The 21309-nt window shown below is 42.6% G+C and overlaps 1 protein-coding gene across 1 annotated transcript; it reads right to left on the bottom strand.

Moving 5' to 3' along the window:
- Positions 1–6238: 6238 nt before the first annotated feature.
- On the bottom strand, positions 6239–7177 carry LOC115639715 (olfactory receptor 1009-like). Its single transcript, XM_030542662.1, has one exon. The coding sequence runs from the start codon at positions 7175–7177 to the stop codon at positions 6239–6241; it is 939 nt and encodes a 312-aa protein (XP_030398522.1).
- Between the last annotated feature and the right edge of the window lie 14132 nt (positions 7178–21309).

Here is a 21309-nt window from a genome sequence, read left to right as displayed (position 1 = left end):
TAGCTCTGCATATTGGTTGACTCTTCATTTACCCCAGACCATAGCTCTATAAGCCAAACATTGGCAATGGACGAATTTAAAGTCATATCTTTGAGAGATCCTCAGCTGGCATGTATCGGAGTAGCCCAGTTTATTTCAGTGGAGCTATGCTGCTATTCGCCAGCTGGCGTTCTGTATATAAAGGTTCCTTGAGTGTTCCACTGCCAATTCAGCAAGGAGGGTGGGCTCCTCGGCTGATCTCCACTCTTCCTGGTCCCTTTCCTTGAGCATTTCTCTCAGAGTTTTGAAATGGCCACAATATCACTAACAAAAATGGTTCATTGGAAAAAAAGCAATATTGGAGCCCACACAAGCAGACAAGCAACAGATAAAGAAACTGAAACACAGTTTGGAAGCCCTAAGGGCATAGTGTCAGGAGTAAGGAAAGCAGTAAGTGCAGGCATGAATCCCTGGGACAATACTTAAAACGGTGAAATGTGAGTTGATAAAGGTGTCATTTTGGGAAATAAACAAGTGATTTAAAGAAAGAGAGTGAAAAGTTAACTCTACAGAGGTTGGAGAGAATTAAGCAGTTAAACTTTGTGAAAATCTTAAAAAGGACCATATTAAAAAGAGAGAATTCTTGGTTTCTTTGCAGCCATTCTGAAAGGAAAATGGACCCTTTTCCAAAAGAATGCTTGTAAATAATCCAAATAAAGAGACTATCTGATTGCTATCATTTGACTATGGACAATTTAGTCAAATTCACTAAAAAAAACATGAGGGGGTTCTATTGTGTCTTGCATGGTGCTCACATTATCTGGGTGTTATTAACAGAGAGCTGTGCTAATAAACAGAGTGGTCTGATAAACTGTGAGTCCTGAGTCTAACTTTGACAAAACTTATCTCTTAGTTGTCACATAGACATTGTGCTGCCCAAACAGAGGCATCTGAAAATGCTTAAATGTCACTGACGCAAGACTGATCATACATGTGACCTTTTCAGACATAGTCCCTTCTGATGTCAATCAGCTACTCAGATAGATAAAACTATTAACTTATTCAGTGTCATTGCCATCTACATGCACATCACCAGGTCATTCATTTCCGTTTTATCAGCGGCATGGATGGTTTTCATTTTATCATAGATAAAGCACTTTTTCTCAGCACATGGTCAGTAGTCTCTCCAAGTAAGGCAATATCATCCTCATATTTAAGATCCACTCAAGATGAATCTTTAAATAGTACACCTCTATCGGGCCACAATCAATCTTGTCATCTGATAGTCTATTATAACATTGGATACCGAGGTTTGGAGAAACATACTTGATGCACCCCTGCTTCTACAGAAAACCAGTCAGTAATACAACCATTGACCCTCGCACAAGTCAGTGTACCATAGTACTCAGGTGTGCCAGCAGCCTTTTTGGCTCCCTCGGAGGTGGAAGGTCCCACTCCCAAAAAGAAGCCCCCAACAGAGGCAGCAGAAGGTCCCACCCCAGAAATACCGCCGACAACCGCGGCGGCCAAACATCTGGCCGCTGCTGTTGCTGCACCCCAAATGTCAGTGCCCTTGATGACCACCTAGGTCTCCTAATGGGTTGCACTGGCCCTGATAGTAGTGTTCCTCTATGTGGCACACTAAGACCTCATACATCCCGCAATGGTGAAGCTGTATCCACAGCACTGATTGATGCAGTGAGTCAAAACCGGCAACAAAGTCTATGAACATGAAGGTAACGTCCTTTGGTCACTCTAGGAATTTTTCAGTAGCATTCTATCAAGTGTGACACCTGGGTTTTCTCTTTAGTAATTGTAAAGATTGTTTCAGGGTCTGTAACTACTACGGTGCTTTTTGTACTACATAATGGCATGTGTATTTCACCCAACAGGTTTATCTAGGAACTAGAACCTACCACCCTAGAGGAAGAGAAAGGAAGCCCTTTCCAACAGTTGCCTAACACCTTATACTTAGTGTGTCTACAAGTCATCTAGGGGTGTGATTCCCAGTTTATGCAGACTCACTGATTGTAGCTCTCATTGAGGTCACTCACTCTAAATAGTAATGTAGCTGCTGTAGTACAGACAGTGGTATGTGTTGGCATGGACTAGGCATGTCAAATACATACCCATGAGTTTCATACATGTTTCTAGTCAGTGAAAATAGTCTGTGCCTCCACTCACTGCTGTCCATGATACTACTGCTACACTGCTAATTTTGGAGTGCTAGCTTGATGAACTGGGAATCCCACCTTTAACTCATACTGTAGACACAGCCTTAATGAACATTGTGAGTCAATGTGTTAAAGGCTGTAGCATGCTACCTGTGGGACACTGGAAACAGTTTGAACAGGCTGGGTCACACTGAGGGAACCACACTTAGAGTTATATGGGCACACAGGAGAAACTGGGCAGGTCAAGAGAATGCAAATCAGAGAGGTTGTGTTCCTGTAATTTAAGAGCGAAGTCAAATTAATTTAGCTTTTAGCGTAGTATGAGATTAGATGAGATTAAGTATGTGTGCAGGGCTCTGGCAGGAGCTGTACTTCAACCCCTACCCAGAGGTTTTCTTGTGGTTTCAAGGTCATTATATCACAGCTCAAACCAAAATCATCTCCTGACCCTCTGTCATTGACTTCTCCAGTATGGCTCTTTAAGAGACCTTGACTAGGTAATCAGACAAACAATGGGTATCTGCTCAAAGTGTAGCTTAAGAAGAATGGATTTTAGGTGAGTCCATCCCGAAGAATTTCCTTGAAAATCCACATCAGGCATATTATCCCAGAAAGTCCTTTGAAGTCCCCAATATCTCCCAGCAATTGCATTATTCATGTCTTCCTCCTAAAGAAGCACCATGCAATCCTACAGAAGTACATGAAAATTTGCATTTTTAATGCAATGAAGTCCAAGGATGTGAAACTTAATTCAAGAACATTTCTTCAAGGATCTTGTTATATCTGCAATATAGTGTTTTGCAGGCATGCACTCTATATTGCATTTTTGTAATATAGTTTCTGAACATCTTGCTGCACTTATTTAACTCAAATCTTCTTAACTTTACTCCCATCTATATGGGGTTGGTTCTTCACATCCTTCTTCTCCATTCCAGTCTGTCTTGAATTCTATTCTTTGGAAACTCTGCAGCTAATCATGTCCTTTAGTATGACACCCATCCATCTAGTTCTGGGTCTGCCAACCCTTCTCTTTCCCTCCACTTCTAAGTTTAACTCCCTGTTTCCTATATATTCTTCCAATTTTCTTTTCACATGGCCAAACCATCTATGCCTTGATTCCCTCAGCTTTTCTATAACTATAACATTTCCCCTACTTCATTAGTTCCAAACATGGTCCATCCCTGTAACTCCAAGTATCCATCTTTACATTTTCATTTCCATTGTATTCAAGATCTGCTCCTGTCTCTTCCACAATGTCCAGAATTCAGAGCCCTGTGAAAGTTCAGGCCTAATTAACATCTTGCAGATCTCACTTTTCAGTGTGGTCAGTTTAGTGAAAATACAAATGATCATATAAATAGGCATACAATGCAAAATCCAGCAAGAACGTTACACCTATGAAGATGTTGTACACATGAATAATATTATTGAAATTACACGTAAGTACCGACTCCTAGCACGAGGGTGAATGTATCTGCAGGATCGGGATCATGCATAATGTTGATTAGATTCAACCCTGCCGGCGGTCTGTAAGTGGAAATCTTCTAAACCTCAGTTGGAGGTTTGAAGGCAGACAGGCTGTAGGAATATGTCCATTTAGTCTAAACTTTCAAGGGCATGCAGTATCATTTCTCTAGAGAAGAAGAGATTAACAAAAACATAATAGGGAAATGAAGAAGCCCACTCAGTAGATACCTCCTCCCTTTCTTCCTGTAGGATTTTCATAAGGTGAGGTTGATGGTTTGGTGAACCGCTGTTGGGAGGGTGTTCCATGCATGTGCTGATGGCATGAAGAAGAAACATAATTAGACAGTGGAAATTCTTGCCACATTTACGCTTTGAAGACCAAAAAATGTAGCAATATTCAGATAAGATTTGGATAAGACAAATATTCAGGGTTATTATAATTAATTAGGACAACATATTTTAAGGGATATTAAACATTATGTTTCAGGGATTAAGCCACATAACCCAGTCACTGTCCCACATTTGTCAGTTTTAAACAAGGTTCAGGGTTCGCTTTGCAAAGACCTCAGTCTGTTTAGTACCTTGGCAAACACACCATTAAAAATCTCTTTTTATAACCTTTTATTAAAGACAAGACGTAAAAATTCATTTGAACTGTAAAATATTACATCAGGCTTTCATTTTAACAACATCTCTTGTTCCCTTTTTTTGAGCTGGAGACAGTTTTTAAAAAACAATTACATAAGTTCATGGAGGATGGGTCATCAATGGTTATTAGTCCAGAAAGCCAGAGAGGCAACCCCCCTGTTCTGGGTGTCCCTAAACTTCTGACTGCCAGAAGCTGGGACTGTGTGACAGGGGATATATCACTCAATAAATGTCTGTTCTGTTCATTCTCTTTGAAGAATCTGGCACTGGCCATTGGCAGAAAGATGATAGTGGGCTAGATGGACCATTGGTCAGACCTGGAATGGTCTTTCATTTGTTCTTATGTTCTAACATGGTAATAGGTGGTTCACTAGGCAATGGGAGATGCTGAGGAGTAAGGTGTGATTTAAGCCCTGCCACTGTCAAAGAGTTCAGTCCCCATATCCCTGTGAGGGAGACAAATCCTTTTGCTTGTCATTCTCAGCTAGGAACTCTCTAACCCCACCTAAGTTTTTTTGTTTGTTTTTTGTTTTTTTACACATGAAGCTGGGGATGAAGGAGGAAGAAGAAGGAGGAGACCGCTCATAACTTTAATCCAAATGGTCAGGGTAGTCACCTGGAATGTGAGAGAGCCCCACTTCAAGTGCCTGATAAAGAGACGGGATTCAAACAGGGGAACTCTCCCGACCCATGTGGATGCCCTAACCACTGGGATACACTCATTTGGGCCTCTCTCTAACTCTACTGTTGAAGACTAAGTTCCCTGGGGAGTAAACCCATTGGCTCCAATGATTATTATATTATCCTTATTAATTATTATTGAAAATCCTTGAGATTTTAGTAGGATATTAAACTGATATTAAATGGAGTTTCAATAAATTAGTCAAAAAAACAAAATAAGAGCGATTAATAGATTAAGAAAGATTATTTTTTTATAGAATTGGCCAGAATCTCAGCTGCCATTAATTGACCATAGATCCCCCGAAGTCAGTGGGCCAGATTAAAGAGATATGGAGATAGAGGAAAGGAAGAAATGTGTGACTGACTGTAAGGGTACGGACTCACCCCTGTGGCGCCTCCTGCTGGTCACTTATGGGAATTAGCTCATTCCAGCTAGGAGCGCCCCCTGCAGGCCTGTGATCCACCTGTCCTCTTGGCCGCCGTGTCCCTCCCTGGACCCCAGTGCCCTTTTAACTGGGGTGCTGCCCCCTGGATCTCCCCTCCCACGGTAACCCCCAACCCACTATCTCCACTTTGCCTCAATATATTGCTACTGCCCAGTGTCCATATAGCCCCAGTTCACTGGGGCAAACTGCAGTATCAGCCACTCATCATAGGCAAAGGGGTTTGGACCTGCTGCCTTTGCCTACCCCTGGCTGCCCCCTGTAATCCCTAGTACCTCTTGGTCTTAACCTAGGCCTCAGCCTGTGGCTTTCCAGGCAGGAGCTGCCCAGCTCCTCTGCTTTTCCCCAGCCCTGCTCCGTTCTGGTACCCTATGTCTAGCTCCCTGCAGCCAGGCCCTTCTCCCTCTACAGGCAAAGGGAGACTGACTGGGCTTCTGGCTCACTGCCTCTTATAGGAGCCAGCAGGGCCTGATTGGGACCTGGCTACAGCTGAGCCTCCTTTCTCCCAATCAGCACAGGCTTTCTGCCCCAGCCACAGCCCTCTCCTTGGGTGTTTAAAGACCCGAAAGGCAGGAATGGGTAACCACCCCGCTACACTGACTCTACAGAGCACTCACTCTGGATTTAGGAGACCTAAGATCCAGTCCCCAGTGCTCCAGTGGCTCTTGTACAACTGGGAACCTGGCCTGCTGACTTCAATGCAGCCACACTCATATAGACCAACTGAGATTTTGTCCCAATTTGTCTCAGTTAGCTGAGCAGAGAATTTCCCAAACATCAGTTGTCCACAGTTCTATGCTCTCTAAGGTAAAAATATGTAATTTAATTTATTTAACATCATCAACATTACTTGAGAAACTTTAATTTCCCCAACATTTTCCTTAGAGCTCTTTTCACCTCCTTGTTTTTCAGGCTGTAGATGATGGGGTTTAACATGGGGGTCAAGATGCTGTACTGGATGGAGAATATTTCATCCAGCACCACAGAAGAGACTGAGCTGGGTTTTGTGTACTGGAGAAAAGCTGTCAGGTACAACAAGCCAACCACAATCAGGTGGGAGCTGCAGGTGGAGAAGGCTTTATTCCTGCCCTCGGCAGAGCGTATCCTCATGACGCTGAAGATGATGTGAATGTAGGAGATTAGGGTGAGGAGGAAGGAGATTGAGGCAAATGTCAGAACAGAAGTATGAAGCACCACTTCAGTGGTGAGGGTTTCAGTGCAGGACAGTCGTAAGAGAGGAGGGAGCTCACAGCTGAAATGGCTGATTTGACTGGGTCCACAAAAATGCAACTTGAGGGTAAAAACAGTGTTAAGCAGGGCATGGAAGACACCTATTGCCCATGCTCCATTCACCAGCTGAACACAGATCCTTGTGCTCATTCTCTCCATGTAATGCAACGGGTCACAGATGGCAGCATAGCGGTCATAAGCCATGGCTGAGAGAATGAAAGCTTCAGTAGCAGCTGAGAGGAGCATGAAGAACATCTGAGCAATGCAGCCAATGACAGAAATAGTTTTGCGCTCTGCTAGGAAGTTCATCAGCATATTAGGCACTGTGACTGAGGAATAACAAATATCAACAAAGGATAAATGGAAGAGGAAGAAGTACATAGGGGTGTGAAGGTGAGAATCAGCTCTTATCACCAGCATGATCACTATGTTACCACCCAGAGTGATTAGGTAAATAACTAAAAACACCGAGAAAAGGAAAATCTGCATCTGTGGGTCACTGGAAAGTCCCAGGAAGATAAATTCGGTCACTATGGTTTGATTCTTCATTGCCATTTATTCAGGAAATCTGTGGATTGGAAGACCAGACAAAATGAAATTAACACTTATTATGAAAATAAATTGAAATAGTATGTGGAGATTATCTGTTCCAGAGGATGAATGTAAAGACGTAAAATGTGTGTTTTAAGTAGACTAAATTTAGAGAGAGAGAGAGAGAGAGAGATGCGAGATGGTATTTGTGTGTTTTAAATAGGCAAAATAAGCTGGATACACAAAAGGACTTGGGCACTTAACTACCACTTTAGATGCCTAAATCCAAGAATCATATCCTACTGGTATTCACAAATTCCCTGCTCAGCTCTGACTAAGCGATAGTCTGACGTGAGGCTCCCTCAGTCTCTCCTCTTGAAGCTGTTCCTCTATGGATTAATCATAAAAGAGGCAGTGCAGGGTTACTGAATACTTGGTCTTCTGCCTGCAGGGTGAGTGTACTAACCACTAGGCTATAGAGGAATTTGTTCTCTCTCTGCAATCTGGCCTTATGACTTCAGTAGAGCTACAGCTGTGTCACACCAGTATGGGATCTGGCAGATTGGCTGCAATGAAACTATGGCCAATTGACAATTGCTGGACATCTGCCCAAACCTATATAAATAATCTCCACCTCCATTACAGTCTGTCAGTTGTTCTAGAGTATTTTGTTGAAAACACTATTTAATATCCGCAGTACATAATTGGATTCTTACCTATTAAAATTATTAGGATTTTTCAAGAAGAAGAAGAAGAATAGAATCATAGAACTGGAAGGAACAGCAAGAGGTCATCTAGTCCAGTCCCCTGAACTCATGGCAGGACTAAGTTTAATCTAGACCATCCCTGGCAGGTGTTAGTCCAACCTGCTCTTAAAAATCTCCAATGATGGAGATTCCACTAACTCCCTAAGCAATATATTCCAGTGCTTAACCATTCTGACAGGAAGTTTTTCCTAATGTTCCAGTCTAAACTGATGTTGCTGCATTTAAACCCATTGGTTCTTGTCCTATTCTCAGAGGTTAAGAAGAACAACTTGGTCTATAAGGTATTTTGGGGCAGGGCTTTCTCAGCGTCTCTGAGGCTGGTTTGCTTCATAAAGTCAGCAGCACATCAGCAGCAGCAGAAACACATGGCTCTAACGCAGCCATGATGACATGTGGAATGGATTTCCATCTTGAATGGTCCATTCCAAGTCTTATTCCTTTCACAAGGGTCAGGATGGGATGATTTAGGTTTCTTATATCCCACAAATTGCATCTTACAATATCATTCATGGTTGCACTGGCGATCTACTTCCTTCTACCTCAACTCTTTAAATCTTCTGTAAAAGCATACGGCCTCCTGAACATTGCATATACTCCCACCATTGCAGTTGTCTTCTTTTCAATTAATGCAAAACTGCAATTTACTGGGATCATTTAAGTATCTCCCTGTTTGTGACAAAATTGAATCAATGGATGTCAAGGATATGTCATAACATTTGACACTGAAAACTGTTTAATTTCTTCTCCTCAGCTGTTTTTGATGAATATGTTTCTGCTCCATATAACAGAATTGTCATCATTACCATATTGAATACTTGCCTCTTAGTTGTCAAATAGACATTGTGCCTCCCAAACAGACGGCTTTGAAGGTGCTGAAATGTCATTGACACAAGACCCATCAGATGTGTGACTTCTTCAGATACAGAAACTTGTGCCATCAAACAAGTACCCAGACAGAAAAACCTATTCACCCATTAATGTGGTTGTCATCTACATGCACCATCAGCAGGTCATGAGCATCCCCATGGCAAAAGAAATTGCCCATCCGAATTATTTGTCAAAGTATTCAGAGAAATCAGGATGAGTTCAGAAATTACTCAAGGCCAACATTCACTGCTAACATTTGGCGGACTACTGCAATCCAGCAACGTGTCTATGCCATTTTCAAGAGATCAGAAACTGCTCCTGTGTCTTGCTCAGTACCCAGCATTCAGAGCCCTACCAAACTGCAGGCCTAATTTACGACTTGTCGATCTCACTTTTCACTGTGATAGGCTTCGTGAAACCTCAAATGTTCATATAAATATTCACATAGTGCCCAGTCTTGCATAAGCTTACTCCAGTGAACAGATACAACAAACAAGTAATTAAAATGAAGTGTGAGTATGGACCACTGCCATCACTGTGAATCTGTTTGCAGGATTGGGATCATATACAGTGTTGTTTGGGCTCAAGCCTGCAGGTGGTTTAAAAGTGAGAGTCCTGCTCTCCTCAGATGGATATCTACATGCAGAAAGGCTATGGGGATCTGTCCATTTTGTCTAAACACCCCAGTGCATGCAGTATCATGTCTATAAAGAAGATTAAATGAACAAAAACCAGAAGAGCTGACTGGAAAAAGCCCATTTAGTCAGGTCATCCCTTCTTTCTTTCTTTCTTTCTTTCTTTCTTTCTTTCTTTCTTTCTTTCTTTCTTTCTTTCTTTCTTTCTTTCTTTCTTTCTTTCTTTCGAATCTGCATAAGACAATGGGGGTGATTTTGTGCTGCACATGATTCGAATGTGGAACTCCTTGCCACAGGGATACACTGAGACCATAAATGTAGCAAAATTCAAAAAGAGATTGGGTAATAAAAATATCCAGCGTTGTTATGATTAATTATGATAACATTACTGGAAGGGATATTAAATATCATGACTATTGTGAGGTTGTTAAATCTTTAGTGGAACATCTTTTCCTGGTCACTGTCAGAAATGTGATAGTGGATTTAGATGGCAGGACTGACTCAGCAGGGCTCTTTTTATGGCTCTGTGACACAGACAATGGCATTACAAAAAGAGAGCAGTGTTCTTCAGTAGCATCCTTGTCCCAGACATCTCAAAATACTTTATGTGCGTTAATATATAAACCTCTGCAATACATCTGCCCATTTATTTTCCTTAAATGACAGAACATTAATTACTATCAAGCATCTGTTAAACACCAACCAACTACTCGTCTTTCTGCTTAAGATAAAATTAGAGAGAGTCTATGATTCAAAGGGCTTAAATATAACATATAAAGAATCTGGAAATACCACTTCTTCTTTAATTATTATTTTTTTTCTATTACAGTTAACTGAGATTAAGGCCTTGTCATGCTTGGTTCTGTACAAATGTTAGAGATGATCAGAAAAAGAAATTTCCATCACTCAGTAATTTCCATATTTCAGCATTTGTTTTAAACCCAAAATAAGCCAGAAAGTTGAAATGTCAATGTTCTTGTGAAAGGAAAAATCATAAAATATTTGAAAGCAGAAATATCTAAACATTTCATTTTATCCTTTTTGACTGAAACAAGCCAGCTTTTTGAAGTGTCAATTTCATTCTCAATCAATATTTTGATTTAAAATGACATTGAGATGAGTAATTTTGTCATTTTAAATAGAAATGTCAACTCAATTTTTTTTAATTTCATTTTGACATTTTGAAAGGAAATCTATTATTTCATTTTGAGAGGTCAAATTGAAATAACATTTTTGTTTAGATTTTCCCAATGCAAAAGTCAAATATTTTACTTCAAAATTCAGATTATCCAGGGGAAAAAAACAATTCCCCCCCCCATAAAAAAAAACATTCTAACATGGTGAAATCACATTTTGAAATTGGAAAAACAATCATGGTAAAAATGTTGACTAGAACTAACAAACTTAAAAGTACCCATGATTGCTGCCATGAAGAATTGACAGCATGACAGAGTGATGCTTAGTAAGCAGGACAGCCTGAAAAAAATGAAGAGTAGAGTAGCTAAATAGAGCTACTTTTTATTTAGTAAGCAGATTGTGGAAGTTTTGAATTTGGATAACAAAGATGGACATGTGATTTGTTTGTTTGTTTGTTTGTTTGTTTTGCTTTGTTTTTAATGAATATAGTCCCATTGTTCAACTAGCTCTGTTTATTTTGTGTGAAGAATCTGAAAGAAGAAATTTTCCCTGTGAAAATGAGAGCAGAGGGTGGTGTCTTTCTTAAATGGGACAGAGAGTGCATGCCATCAGTACTAGTATGGGATGAGAAGAGTGATGGAAGTGGACACATGTATGGAATTTTGGCTGAATACACTAGACAGGGAATGAAGAGATCAGATTTCCATATGTTGCTTGCCACAGACTTTCTGGCTGACCTTTGGCATGAGGCTGGGACTAAGTTTTTCCCACAGAGTAGGAGTTGGACCTGAGTCTCCTAGACACTTTTGAATAGCTCAGCCTATTGGTTGACTCTTCATTGACCCCAGACCATAGCTTTATAATTCAAACACTGGCAAACAAAGTCATATCTTTTTTCATTGAGCCAAGATCCTCAGCTGGAAGGTATGAGACTAGCTCTGTTTATTTCAGTGGATCTACACTGTTTTTCACCAACTGGGGTTCTGCATATGAAGGTGAATTTCACTTGGGTACAGAGTAGCTGCACCACTTCCTACTATGTTTATGATCCCTGGACACTCAGCTATACACAGGGCTTTACAACTCGACAGTGAATGAAATTTGAGAAAAACAAAATCACTTTAGAATATGAACTCTATGGTCAGAGCCCTGTTTGATGTAAATCCATGTACCTACATTGACTTGATGGCACCACGTGGAGATCTTCATCTCTACATGCAGAGAAGGAGGCTGTGTTGGTGACAACTGACTTGCAGCTATTTCAAGATGCAGCACCTGAGCTAGTCTGATTCCAATATGAGTGACCTAACCACAGGGATATGGGAGATATTTACTTGGTTCTCTCTCAATCTCTCCTGTTCAAGTCAAAGTCCCTTCATGAATCTAGCACAGCTCTGGATCACACTCATTGGCTCCAATGTAGCTATGTTGATATACATGTGCTGTAGATTTAGCTTAAGTATGTGTGCAGGGCTCAGGCAGGAGCTGTCCCTTAACTCCTACCCAGGGATTTTTCTGTATTTTCCAGTTCATCATATCTCAGCTCAGACCAAGAATATCTCCTGCCTCTGTCAGTCATTAATGTCTCCAGTTTGGCTCTTTAAAGAGACCTTGACTAGGTTACCAGCCAGACAATGGTATCCGCTGTGACAAAGTTCCTCCTCTATCTTGGTGGGTCCTGTGCTTATTGGTAGATTTGCTCCCCTCGGTGATCTTCCCCTCTGGTGGAACCCACAGTCTGGGTCAATTCCTCCTGGTCTGATCAAGAGTTGGGAGGTTTGGGGGGAACCCGGGCCCGCCCTCTACTCCGTGTTCCAGCCCAGGGCCCTGTGGATTGCAGCTGTCTACAGTGCCTCCTGTAACAGCTGCATGACAGCTACAACTCCCTGGGCTACTTCCCCATGGCCTCCTCCAAACACCTTCTTTATCCTCACCACAGGACCTTCCTCCTGGTGTCTGATAATGCTTCTACTCCTTAGTCCTCCAGCAGCACATCCTCTCACTCTCAGCTCCTTGCACCTCTTTCTCCCAGCTCCTCACACACCCACCATAAACTGAAGTGAGTACCTTTTTAAACCCAGGTGCCCTGATTAGCCTGCCTTGATTGGCTGCAGGTGTTCTAATCAGCCTTTCTGCCTTAATTGGTTCTCGCAGGTTCTTGATTCCTCTAGTGCCTCTCCTGCTCTGGTCACTCAGGGAACAGAAAACTACTCATCCAGTGACCAGTGTATTTGCCCTCTACCAGACTCCTGTACCCCACTGGTCTGGGTCTGTCACACCGCTCAAAGTGTAGCTTCAAAATAATGCATTTTAGGTGGGTCATTTGCATAATCTTCATCCCCAAATAATTTAGTTGACAATCCACTTCACACATATTATCCCCAAAAGTCCTTTGAAGTCCCCAATATCTCCCAGCAATTGCATTATTCATGTCTTCCTCCTAAAGAAGTGCCATGCAATCCTACAGAGGTACATAAAGAGTTGCATTTTTAATACAATAAAGTGCAAGAATGTGAAACTTAATTCAATAAGGATTCTTCAGGATGTTAGGGGATCTTGTCATATCTGCAATATAGTTTTGCACTCTTGCTTTCTATATTGCACTGTTGCAATATAGTGTCTGAACCTCCTGCTGCACTTACTTAACTCAAATCTTCTTCTAGCTTTACTCCCATCTGTATAGGGTGTGTTCTTCATATCCTTTTATTCATTCCAGTCTCTCTTGAATGCCATTCCTTGGAAACTGTGCAGCTAATCATATCCATTAGTATGACATCCATCTCTCTAGTTCTGGGTCTGCCAACCCTTCTCTTTCCCTCTACTTCTAAATTTAACTCCCTGTTTCCTATATATTCTTCCGATTTTCTTTTCACATGGCTAAACCATCTATGCCTCAGTTCCCTCAGCTTTTCTGTAACTGGTACCACCTTCACATTTTCCCTACCTCATTAGTTCCAAACATGGTCCATCCTTTCTATTTTCATTTCCACTGTATTCAAGATCTGCTCCAGTCTTTTCCTCACTGTCCAGAATTCAGAGCCCTGTAAAAGTGCAGGCCTAACTAAGAATTTGGTAGGTTTAGTGAAAATACAAATGTTCATATAAATAGGAATATAATGTCCAATCCATCAAAAAAACTTTACTCCTGTGAAGTTGTTGTACACATGAATAATTTTATTGAAATTACGTGTGAATCCGGACTCCTAGCATGAGTATGAATCTATCTGCAGGATAGGGATTGTGCATAATATCGATTAGATTCTGTCCTGTAGGTGATCTGTACATAGAAGTCTTCTAAGCCTCAATTGAAGTTCTGAATTCAGACAGGCTGTAGGGATATGTCCATTTAGCCTAAACATTCAAGTGCTTGCAGTATCATGTATATTGAGAAGAAGAGATTCACATAGGATATTCATAAGGTGGGGGTGATGGTTTGGTGAACCACTGTTGGGAGGGTGTTCTATGCAGGTGCTGATGGCATGAAGAAGACACATAATTAAACAGTGGATCTTCTTGCCACATTTAGACTTTGAAGACCAGAAATGTAGCAATATTCAGATAAGGTTTGGATAAGACAAATATTCAGATTTATTATAATTAACTTATGACAACATATTTTGAAGGGATATTTAACAATATGTTTTAGGGATTAAGCCACATAACACAGTAACTGTCCCACATTAAACAATTTTAAACAAAGTTCAGAGTTCGCTTTACAGAGACCTCAGTCTGCTTAGTACCTTGACAAACACACCATTATTTTTTTTTAATTTGTCATTAAAGACAAGGAGGTAAAAAGGCATTTGAAATGTAAAATGTTAAATCAGGCTTCATTTTCATATTAACAATGGTTTTTAAAGAATTAGGTAAATTCATGGAGGATAAGTCCATCAGTTGCTATTAGTCCAGGCCAGAGAGGCAACCCCATGTTCTGGGTGTCCCTAAACCTCTGACTGCCAGAAACTGGGAGCGACAGGGAATATATCACTCGATAATTGTCTGCTCTGTTCATTTCATGTGAAGAATCTGGCACTGGCCACTGGCAGAAACAGGATACTGGGTGAGATGGTCCATTGGTCTGACCTGGGATGGTCTTTCATTTGTTCTTATGGTCTAACATGATGATAGGTGGTTCCCTAGTCAATGGGAGATACCAAGGAGAGGGGTGCGTTTTAAACCTTGCCGATGTCAAAGAGTTCAGTCCCCATATTCCCAGTCACCTGGAATGTGGGAAGGCATCGCTTCAAAGGCCTGATAAAAGGGGCTCTCTTCGCACTCATATGTGCGCCCTAACCACCGGGATATGCTCATGTGGGTCTCTCGCTAACTCTCCTGTTTAAGCCTAACTTTCTTTGTGGCTCTAAACCTCCCTGGAGAGTAAACCTATTGGCTCCAATGAGAAATATATTATCATTATTTATTATTATTATTATTGAAAAATCCTTGAGATTTTAATAGGTTAGAATAAGATAAATGCTATTAAGTAGAGTTTCAGCAAATTACTCAAAAAGAATGAACAGAAATTAGTAGATGAAGAGATTCTTTCTATACAGTTGGCCAGATCTTCAGCTGGTATAAATTGGCCATAGCTCCCCTGAAGTAAGTGAGCCAGATTAAAGAATTATGGAGAGAAAGGGAGAAATATGTGAATGACTCTAAAGCCTAGTGCTCAGAGCACTCATATGGATTTAGGAGACCCAAGATCCAGTGACTCTTATACAGCTAGGAATCGGGCTCGCTAACTTCAGTGAAGCCATATTCATTTAGACCAACTGAGGTTTTGTCCCAATGTGTCCATCAGTTACCTGAGCTCAGAATTTCCCAAACACAAGTTATCTACAATTCTATGCTCTGATGTAAACATAAGTCATTTATTTAAGATCATTGCCATTACTCAAGAAACTTCAATTTCCCCAACATTTGCCCTAGACCTGTTTTCACCTCCTTGTTTTTCAAGCTGTAGATAATAGGGTTTATCATGAGGGTCAAGACGCTGTACTGGATGGAGAATATTTCACACAGCACCACAGAAGAGACCGAACTGGATTTTGTGTACTGGAGAAAACCTGTCAGGTAAAATAAGCCAACCACAATCAGGTGGGAGCTGTGTCATAAACAGATAGTTAAGGGTTAATGTCTCTCTTACCTGTAAAGGGTTAACAAATAGGGACCCCAAACACCTGACCAGAGGACCAATCAGGAGACAAGATAGTTTAAAATCTCGTGGGAGGGAAGCCTTTGTTTGTGGGTTTGGGGTTTGGCTTTGTTCTCTCTGAGTCCTGGACGGGGCTAGAGGTGTAACCAGGTTTCTGCCAGTCTCCCTGCTACAGTCTCTTATCTGTTCAGAATTGTAAGTAGAAAAGGCGGTCATAGTCTTTTAATTTGTTTTCTTTTTCATTTGCATATGTGTACTAGCTGGAAGAAGCTTAAATTGTGTTTCTGCTGGAGAACGTTTCTTTCCATTGTTTATAAGTTGAAAGACCCTGTAACTTTTTACCATCTAAAGTGCAGAGATAGACCTGTTACTTTTTTCTTTCTTTTTTTATTAAAAGCTTTGCTTTAAGACCTGTTTGAGTGTTTTCTCCTAGTTAAGGCTCAAATAAGCTTGAGTCTGTATTGCCTGAGGGAGGGAATGGTAAAGTTACTCTTTGTGTTAGATTCACAGAGTTGAATCAGGTGATCTCCTAGTGTTCCCAGGGCGGGAAGGAGCTGGGGAGGAAGGAGGGAGGGGGAAGGAAATGGTTTATTCCCCTTTGTTGTGAGACTCAGGGAATTTGGGTGTTGGGACCCCCAGGGAAGGTTTTTTGGGGAAACTAGAGTCGATCAGGTGCTCTACTCTAAGTCCTGATTGGTGGCAGCCTGTCAGATCTAAGCTGGTAATTAAGCTGAGGGGAATTCATGCTAATACCCATATTTTGGACGCTAAGGTCCAGAATTGGGAATTATATTATGACAAGCTGCAAGTGGAGAAGGCTTTATGCCTGCCCTCGGCAGAGCATATGTTCTGGATGGTGGAGATGATGTGAATGTAGGAGATCAGGGTAAGGAGGAAGGAGCTTGATCCAAATATCAGAACAGAAGTAAGAAGCACCACTTGATTGGTGAGGGTGTCAGTGCAGGATAGTTGTAACAGAGGAGGGAGTTCACAGCTGAAATGGCTGATTTGATTGGGCCCACAGAAATGCAACTTGAAGGTAAAAACAGTGTTAAGCAGGGCATGGAAGAAACTTTTGCCCATGTACCACTCACTAGCTAAACACAGATCCCTTTCCTCTTTCTCTCCATGTAACGCAATGGGTCACAGATGGCAGCATAGCAGTCATAAGTCTTGGCTGAGAGAATGAGAATTTCAGCTCCACCTGAGAGGAGGATGAAGAACATTTGAGCAATGCAGCATTGACAGAAATAGTTTTGTGCTCTGCTAGGAAGTTCCTCAGCGCGTTAGGCACCGTGACTGAGGAATAGCAGATATCAACAATAAATGGAAATGGAAGAAGTACATAGGGGCGTGAAGGTGAGAATCAGCTCTTATCACCACCATGATCACTATGTTACCACTCAGAGTTATTAGGTAAATAACTAAAAACACTGAGAAGAGGATGTCATAGTATAATTCCCAAATCTGGACCTTAGCGTCCAAAATATGGGTACTAGCATGAATTCCCCTAAGCTTAATTACCAGCTTAGATCTGATAGGCTGCCACCAATCAGGACTTAGGTAGAGCGCCTGATAGACTCTGGTCTCCCCAAACCTTTCCCTGGGGACCTCCAAGACCCAGATTCCTTGAATCTCACAACAAAGGGAAATAAACCATTCTGTCCCCCTTCTTTACCTCCTCCCAGATCTTTCCCTGGTGTACACAGACTCAGTGTCTTTAAGCCTTAACTAGGAGAAAAAAATCAAACAGGTCTTAAGGCAAAGCTTTTAATAAAAAAAGAAAGAAAAAAGTAAAAGGTTTATCTCTGCAATTTAGCTGGTACACAGTTACAGGGTCTTTTAGCTTATAGAAAATGGATAAACAGCCTTATCCAGAAAAAATACAATTTAAACTATTTCCAGCAAACTACACATTTGCAAATACAGAAAAACAATGTAAAAGCCTATATTGTCTTTCTACCATTGTACTTACAAATTGGAAACAGAAGATTAGAGAGCCTGGAGATTCTTGTGGTCCCTCTCAGAGCCCAGAGACAGAACAACCCAAGAACAAAGGACCCACACCCAAACTTCCCTCCACCCAGATTTGAAAGTATCTTGTCTCCTGATTGGTCCTCTGGTCAGGTGTTTCAGGTCACTGTTTGTTAACCCTTTACAGGTGAAAGAGACATTAACCCTTAGCTATCTGTTTACCTTCCCAGCCCTAGCAGGCAGTCTAGTATTGGACACCTTTGCAGCCCATTTTACTCCTAATTTACCAGAGAAGTTTCACAAGGTCACTGAAGTTAAAATGGGGCATAGAACCAAGGTCTCCATGTTCTAGCTACTTAGCCCCACTGGCTGTAGTCTGAGAGTGTCAAGAATCTGTTCTTTGACTCTCCTGTCACTAACTGTTACACCACACCAGAGCCGACCATAGGAGCCCACAATTCTGAGCACAGATGTTTGACTGATGACTTGCAAATTTTTGTGTAACCCAACTGCAAAGCATTGGCCATGCCTGTGCTAGGGGCTGGTCCACATACAGCACAGCAGTTATTCCTGGAGCTGGGCTGGTGGGGATCTGAAGTGATGTGGCTCAAGCCCTGTAGCAGAGCCAGGCAGGGGAAGGTTGTAGTTCAGTGTGTTTTGTGTTTGTTTTGTTTTTAAATCTTTGTTTTTAATGGTTTGTTTAATTCATATAATAAGGGGGAAAACTGTTTAAAACAGGCTTATGGTTTCTAAACGTTTTTTATCTAAAAGTTATGAGCAATGTGCAACAACACACCGATGTGCCACATTTCAGCCATTCATCTCATAAGCTGCTTGCTAGTCTCACATCCTGGCATGTTTGAAGGTTGTCAGGCACTGGCACCAGCCAGTGGCTCCAGAGCTCCCTGAACAGTTTCTGAGGTACATGGTTATATGCAGTGAACACCCAGGCAGGCTTGAAGGGAGCATGTTACACTGCTTGGCAGTGCTGGATTCCCCCCATCCCTGGGGCACTGGGGCTGCTTCCCCTCCCTGCAGCCTGAAGTTTGGGGTTAAGTCAGGTTGGGGGTTGCACTGGCTCTTGAGGATGTGGGTGGGTTTAACCCAGAGGGGCAGAGCAGGAACATTACCGGGGGATCCTTCGTCCTGTGCTCAGGTCGCTACAGCGCAATTTCTCCTGAACAGAGCACAGATTCTGCTTAGCCATGGGCCCAAGGGAGGGGGGGATCGGAGAACTCTTTAGCTACTTCCTGAATGTGCTAGAATCTCCTCAGTAGTTACAGGATCCCTGGGAGTTACAGTCAGACCGGTAGTTGCCTTTTTATTGAAGTCTTTCAACTTTTATCCTAAGCTGCAAATTTTCTCCTCTCAGTGTCCATCTGTGCTAAGTAATTTTAATTCTAGTGACTTGAATCAGCAGCAGGTGAAGGTGAATGTGAAAGAGCAAAGATCATATGCAGAGTTATCGTATAATGGTCCTGGTATGAAGGGAAAATATCAGCCATCTTCCTAGACATGAAGGTCTGCTCTACACCACAGAGTTCAGTTGACACAAGGCAGCTTATTCGACTGAACTATGGAAGTGTCTACACTTCAGTCTCTCTCTCACTGACGTAACTGCCCTGCAGTGCCGACTTAATAACTCCACCTCCACAAGAGGCGCAGATCCAAGGTGAATGTAGTTAGGTCAAGGCAGTGTCAGTGTAGGCAGCAGGAGCACCAGACCCTTGGTAGAAGTGGGGGGAGCGGCATGAGACTCCACCTCTCTCTGTGATCCCACTCCTGCTCCTCCTCTTCCCCCTGAGGCCTGACCCCCTGGCAGGCCAGAAACCAGAGCCAGACATTGGTAAGAGTCACCCAGGGAATCTGGGCTGCTCTGCAGTGCCCCTGACCCTTGACCTCCTTTGGCAGGAGGCTCAAGAGCAGAGTGGGCCACTCAGAGCAGGCCAGGGGACAGGACCTCAGGGAGAGGAGGAGCAGCAGGGGTGGGGCCACTGAGAGGGACCAGGCCTCATGGTAAGGGGGGACTAAGGCCAGCTTCAGTTCCCACACCAGGAAGAGGCTGCCACCTCCGGCAGGGGCTACACTTCACAGCAGGGGAGCTGATAATCAGCTCCCCTGCCACGAAGTGCCACCCCTGTCAGGGCTCAATCTCCCATGCATAGGAGAAAGGAAAAACCAGTCTGGAGCAGTTACTGAGCTGGAAACTCCACCAAAGAAACCCAAAAGGGGCAAAAGGGAGGAGGAGCATAGGGAAGAGGGTGAGAATTGCACCTGCTGAGTGCAATAACCCCTCTGCACTTGGCCTCAGGTCCCTTTAGACCCTGGCTGGGGAGTTTGGGAAGCAGCTTCCTGAACCCGAGAAAGTGAAGTTGACTATGGCAGGAAGGAAGCACTGACTGGAAATGCTCTTGGAAATGGAAGTAGATACACAGACTGCTCTGTAACTGGCCACATCTTCTGCTCCTGGAGCGAATTCTTCATCACTGCAGACACACACAGTTCGTGTGTCCTGCTGAATTTTTTTCTGCCGAAAATACGTTTCTGCCCAAGAAGTGCTGCAGTTCCACGTCTTTGCCATCAGAGGCTGCTGTGGCACAAGAATAGCCTGGAGCATGAACTCAGCTGGCTGTTCTGGCACCACAGCATCCTCTGGTGGGGAACTGCAGCACTTCTGGAGCAGAATGTATTTTCAGTGGGGAAAAAAAATTCTGTGCGTGCCCAGTGGTGCAGAATTTCACCAGGATTAGAAGTTCATCACAGCACCCTGCCCACGGAGTCAGGTTAGGACATAGTGGGGCCCATGAGACCATAGGCGCCAGACTTTTTCCTTTGCCCAGGGGTGCTAGCAATGCCCCTCTGCCATGTACATTGGCCAAACCAAACGGTGGTTTGAGCATTGGCCTGCTAAACCCAGGCTTGTGAGTTCAATCCTTGAAGGGGGCCAGTTAGGGATCTGGTGCAAAAATCTGTCTGGGGGTTGGTCCTTCTTTGAGCAGGGGGTTGGACTAGATGACCTCCTGTGGTCCCTTCCAAATCTGATATTCTATGATTCTAACAAAAAAAAATAAATGGACACAAATCAGACATTAGGAATGGTAAGACACAAAAGCCGGTAGGAGAACACTTCGATTTCCCTGGATCTTCAATAACAGATTTACAAGTAGCCATCCTTCAACAAAAAAACTTCAAAGAGAAACTGCAGAACTACAATTCATTTGCAAAATTAACATAATTAATTTGGGTTTGAATAAGGCCTGGAAGTGGCTGGCTCACTACAAAAGCAATTTTCCCTCTCTGGGTATTGACACCTCCTCATCAATTATTGGTAGTTATCATACCTTTAGTCCCAGATTTGGACCTTAGCGTCCAAAATATGGGGGTTAGCATGAAAACCTCCAAGCTTAGCTACCAGCTTGGACCTGGTACTTGCTGCCACCACCCAAAAAATTAGAGTGTTTTGGGGCACTCTGGTCCCCCTGAAAAACCTTCCCTGGGGACCCCAAGACCCAAATCCCTTGAGTCTCACAACAAAGGGAAATAATCCTTTTTCCCTTCCCCCCTCCAGGTGCTCCTGGAGAGATACACAGACACAAGCTCTGGGAATCCAAACAGAGTGAC

The sequence above is a fragment of the Gopherus evgoodei genome, unplaced genomic scaffold, assembly GCF_007399415.2.
Source record: "Gopherus evgoodei ecotype Sinaloan lineage unplaced genomic scaffold, rGopEvg1_v1.p scaffold_108_arrow_ctg1, whole genome shotgun sequence".
Taxonomy (NCBI): Eukaryota; Metazoa; Chordata; order Testudines; family Testudinidae; genus Gopherus; species Gopherus evgoodei.
Note: the sequence above shows the minus strand (reverse complement) of the source record. Positions and strands in the feature narration are given on the sequence as shown.

Bases quoted from the DNA above. Each gene is read 5' to 3' on its own strand.
- LOC115639715 (XM_030542662.1), bottom strand. From the start codon at position 7,177: ATGGCAATGAAGAATCAAACCATAGTGACCGAATTTATCTTCCTGGGA.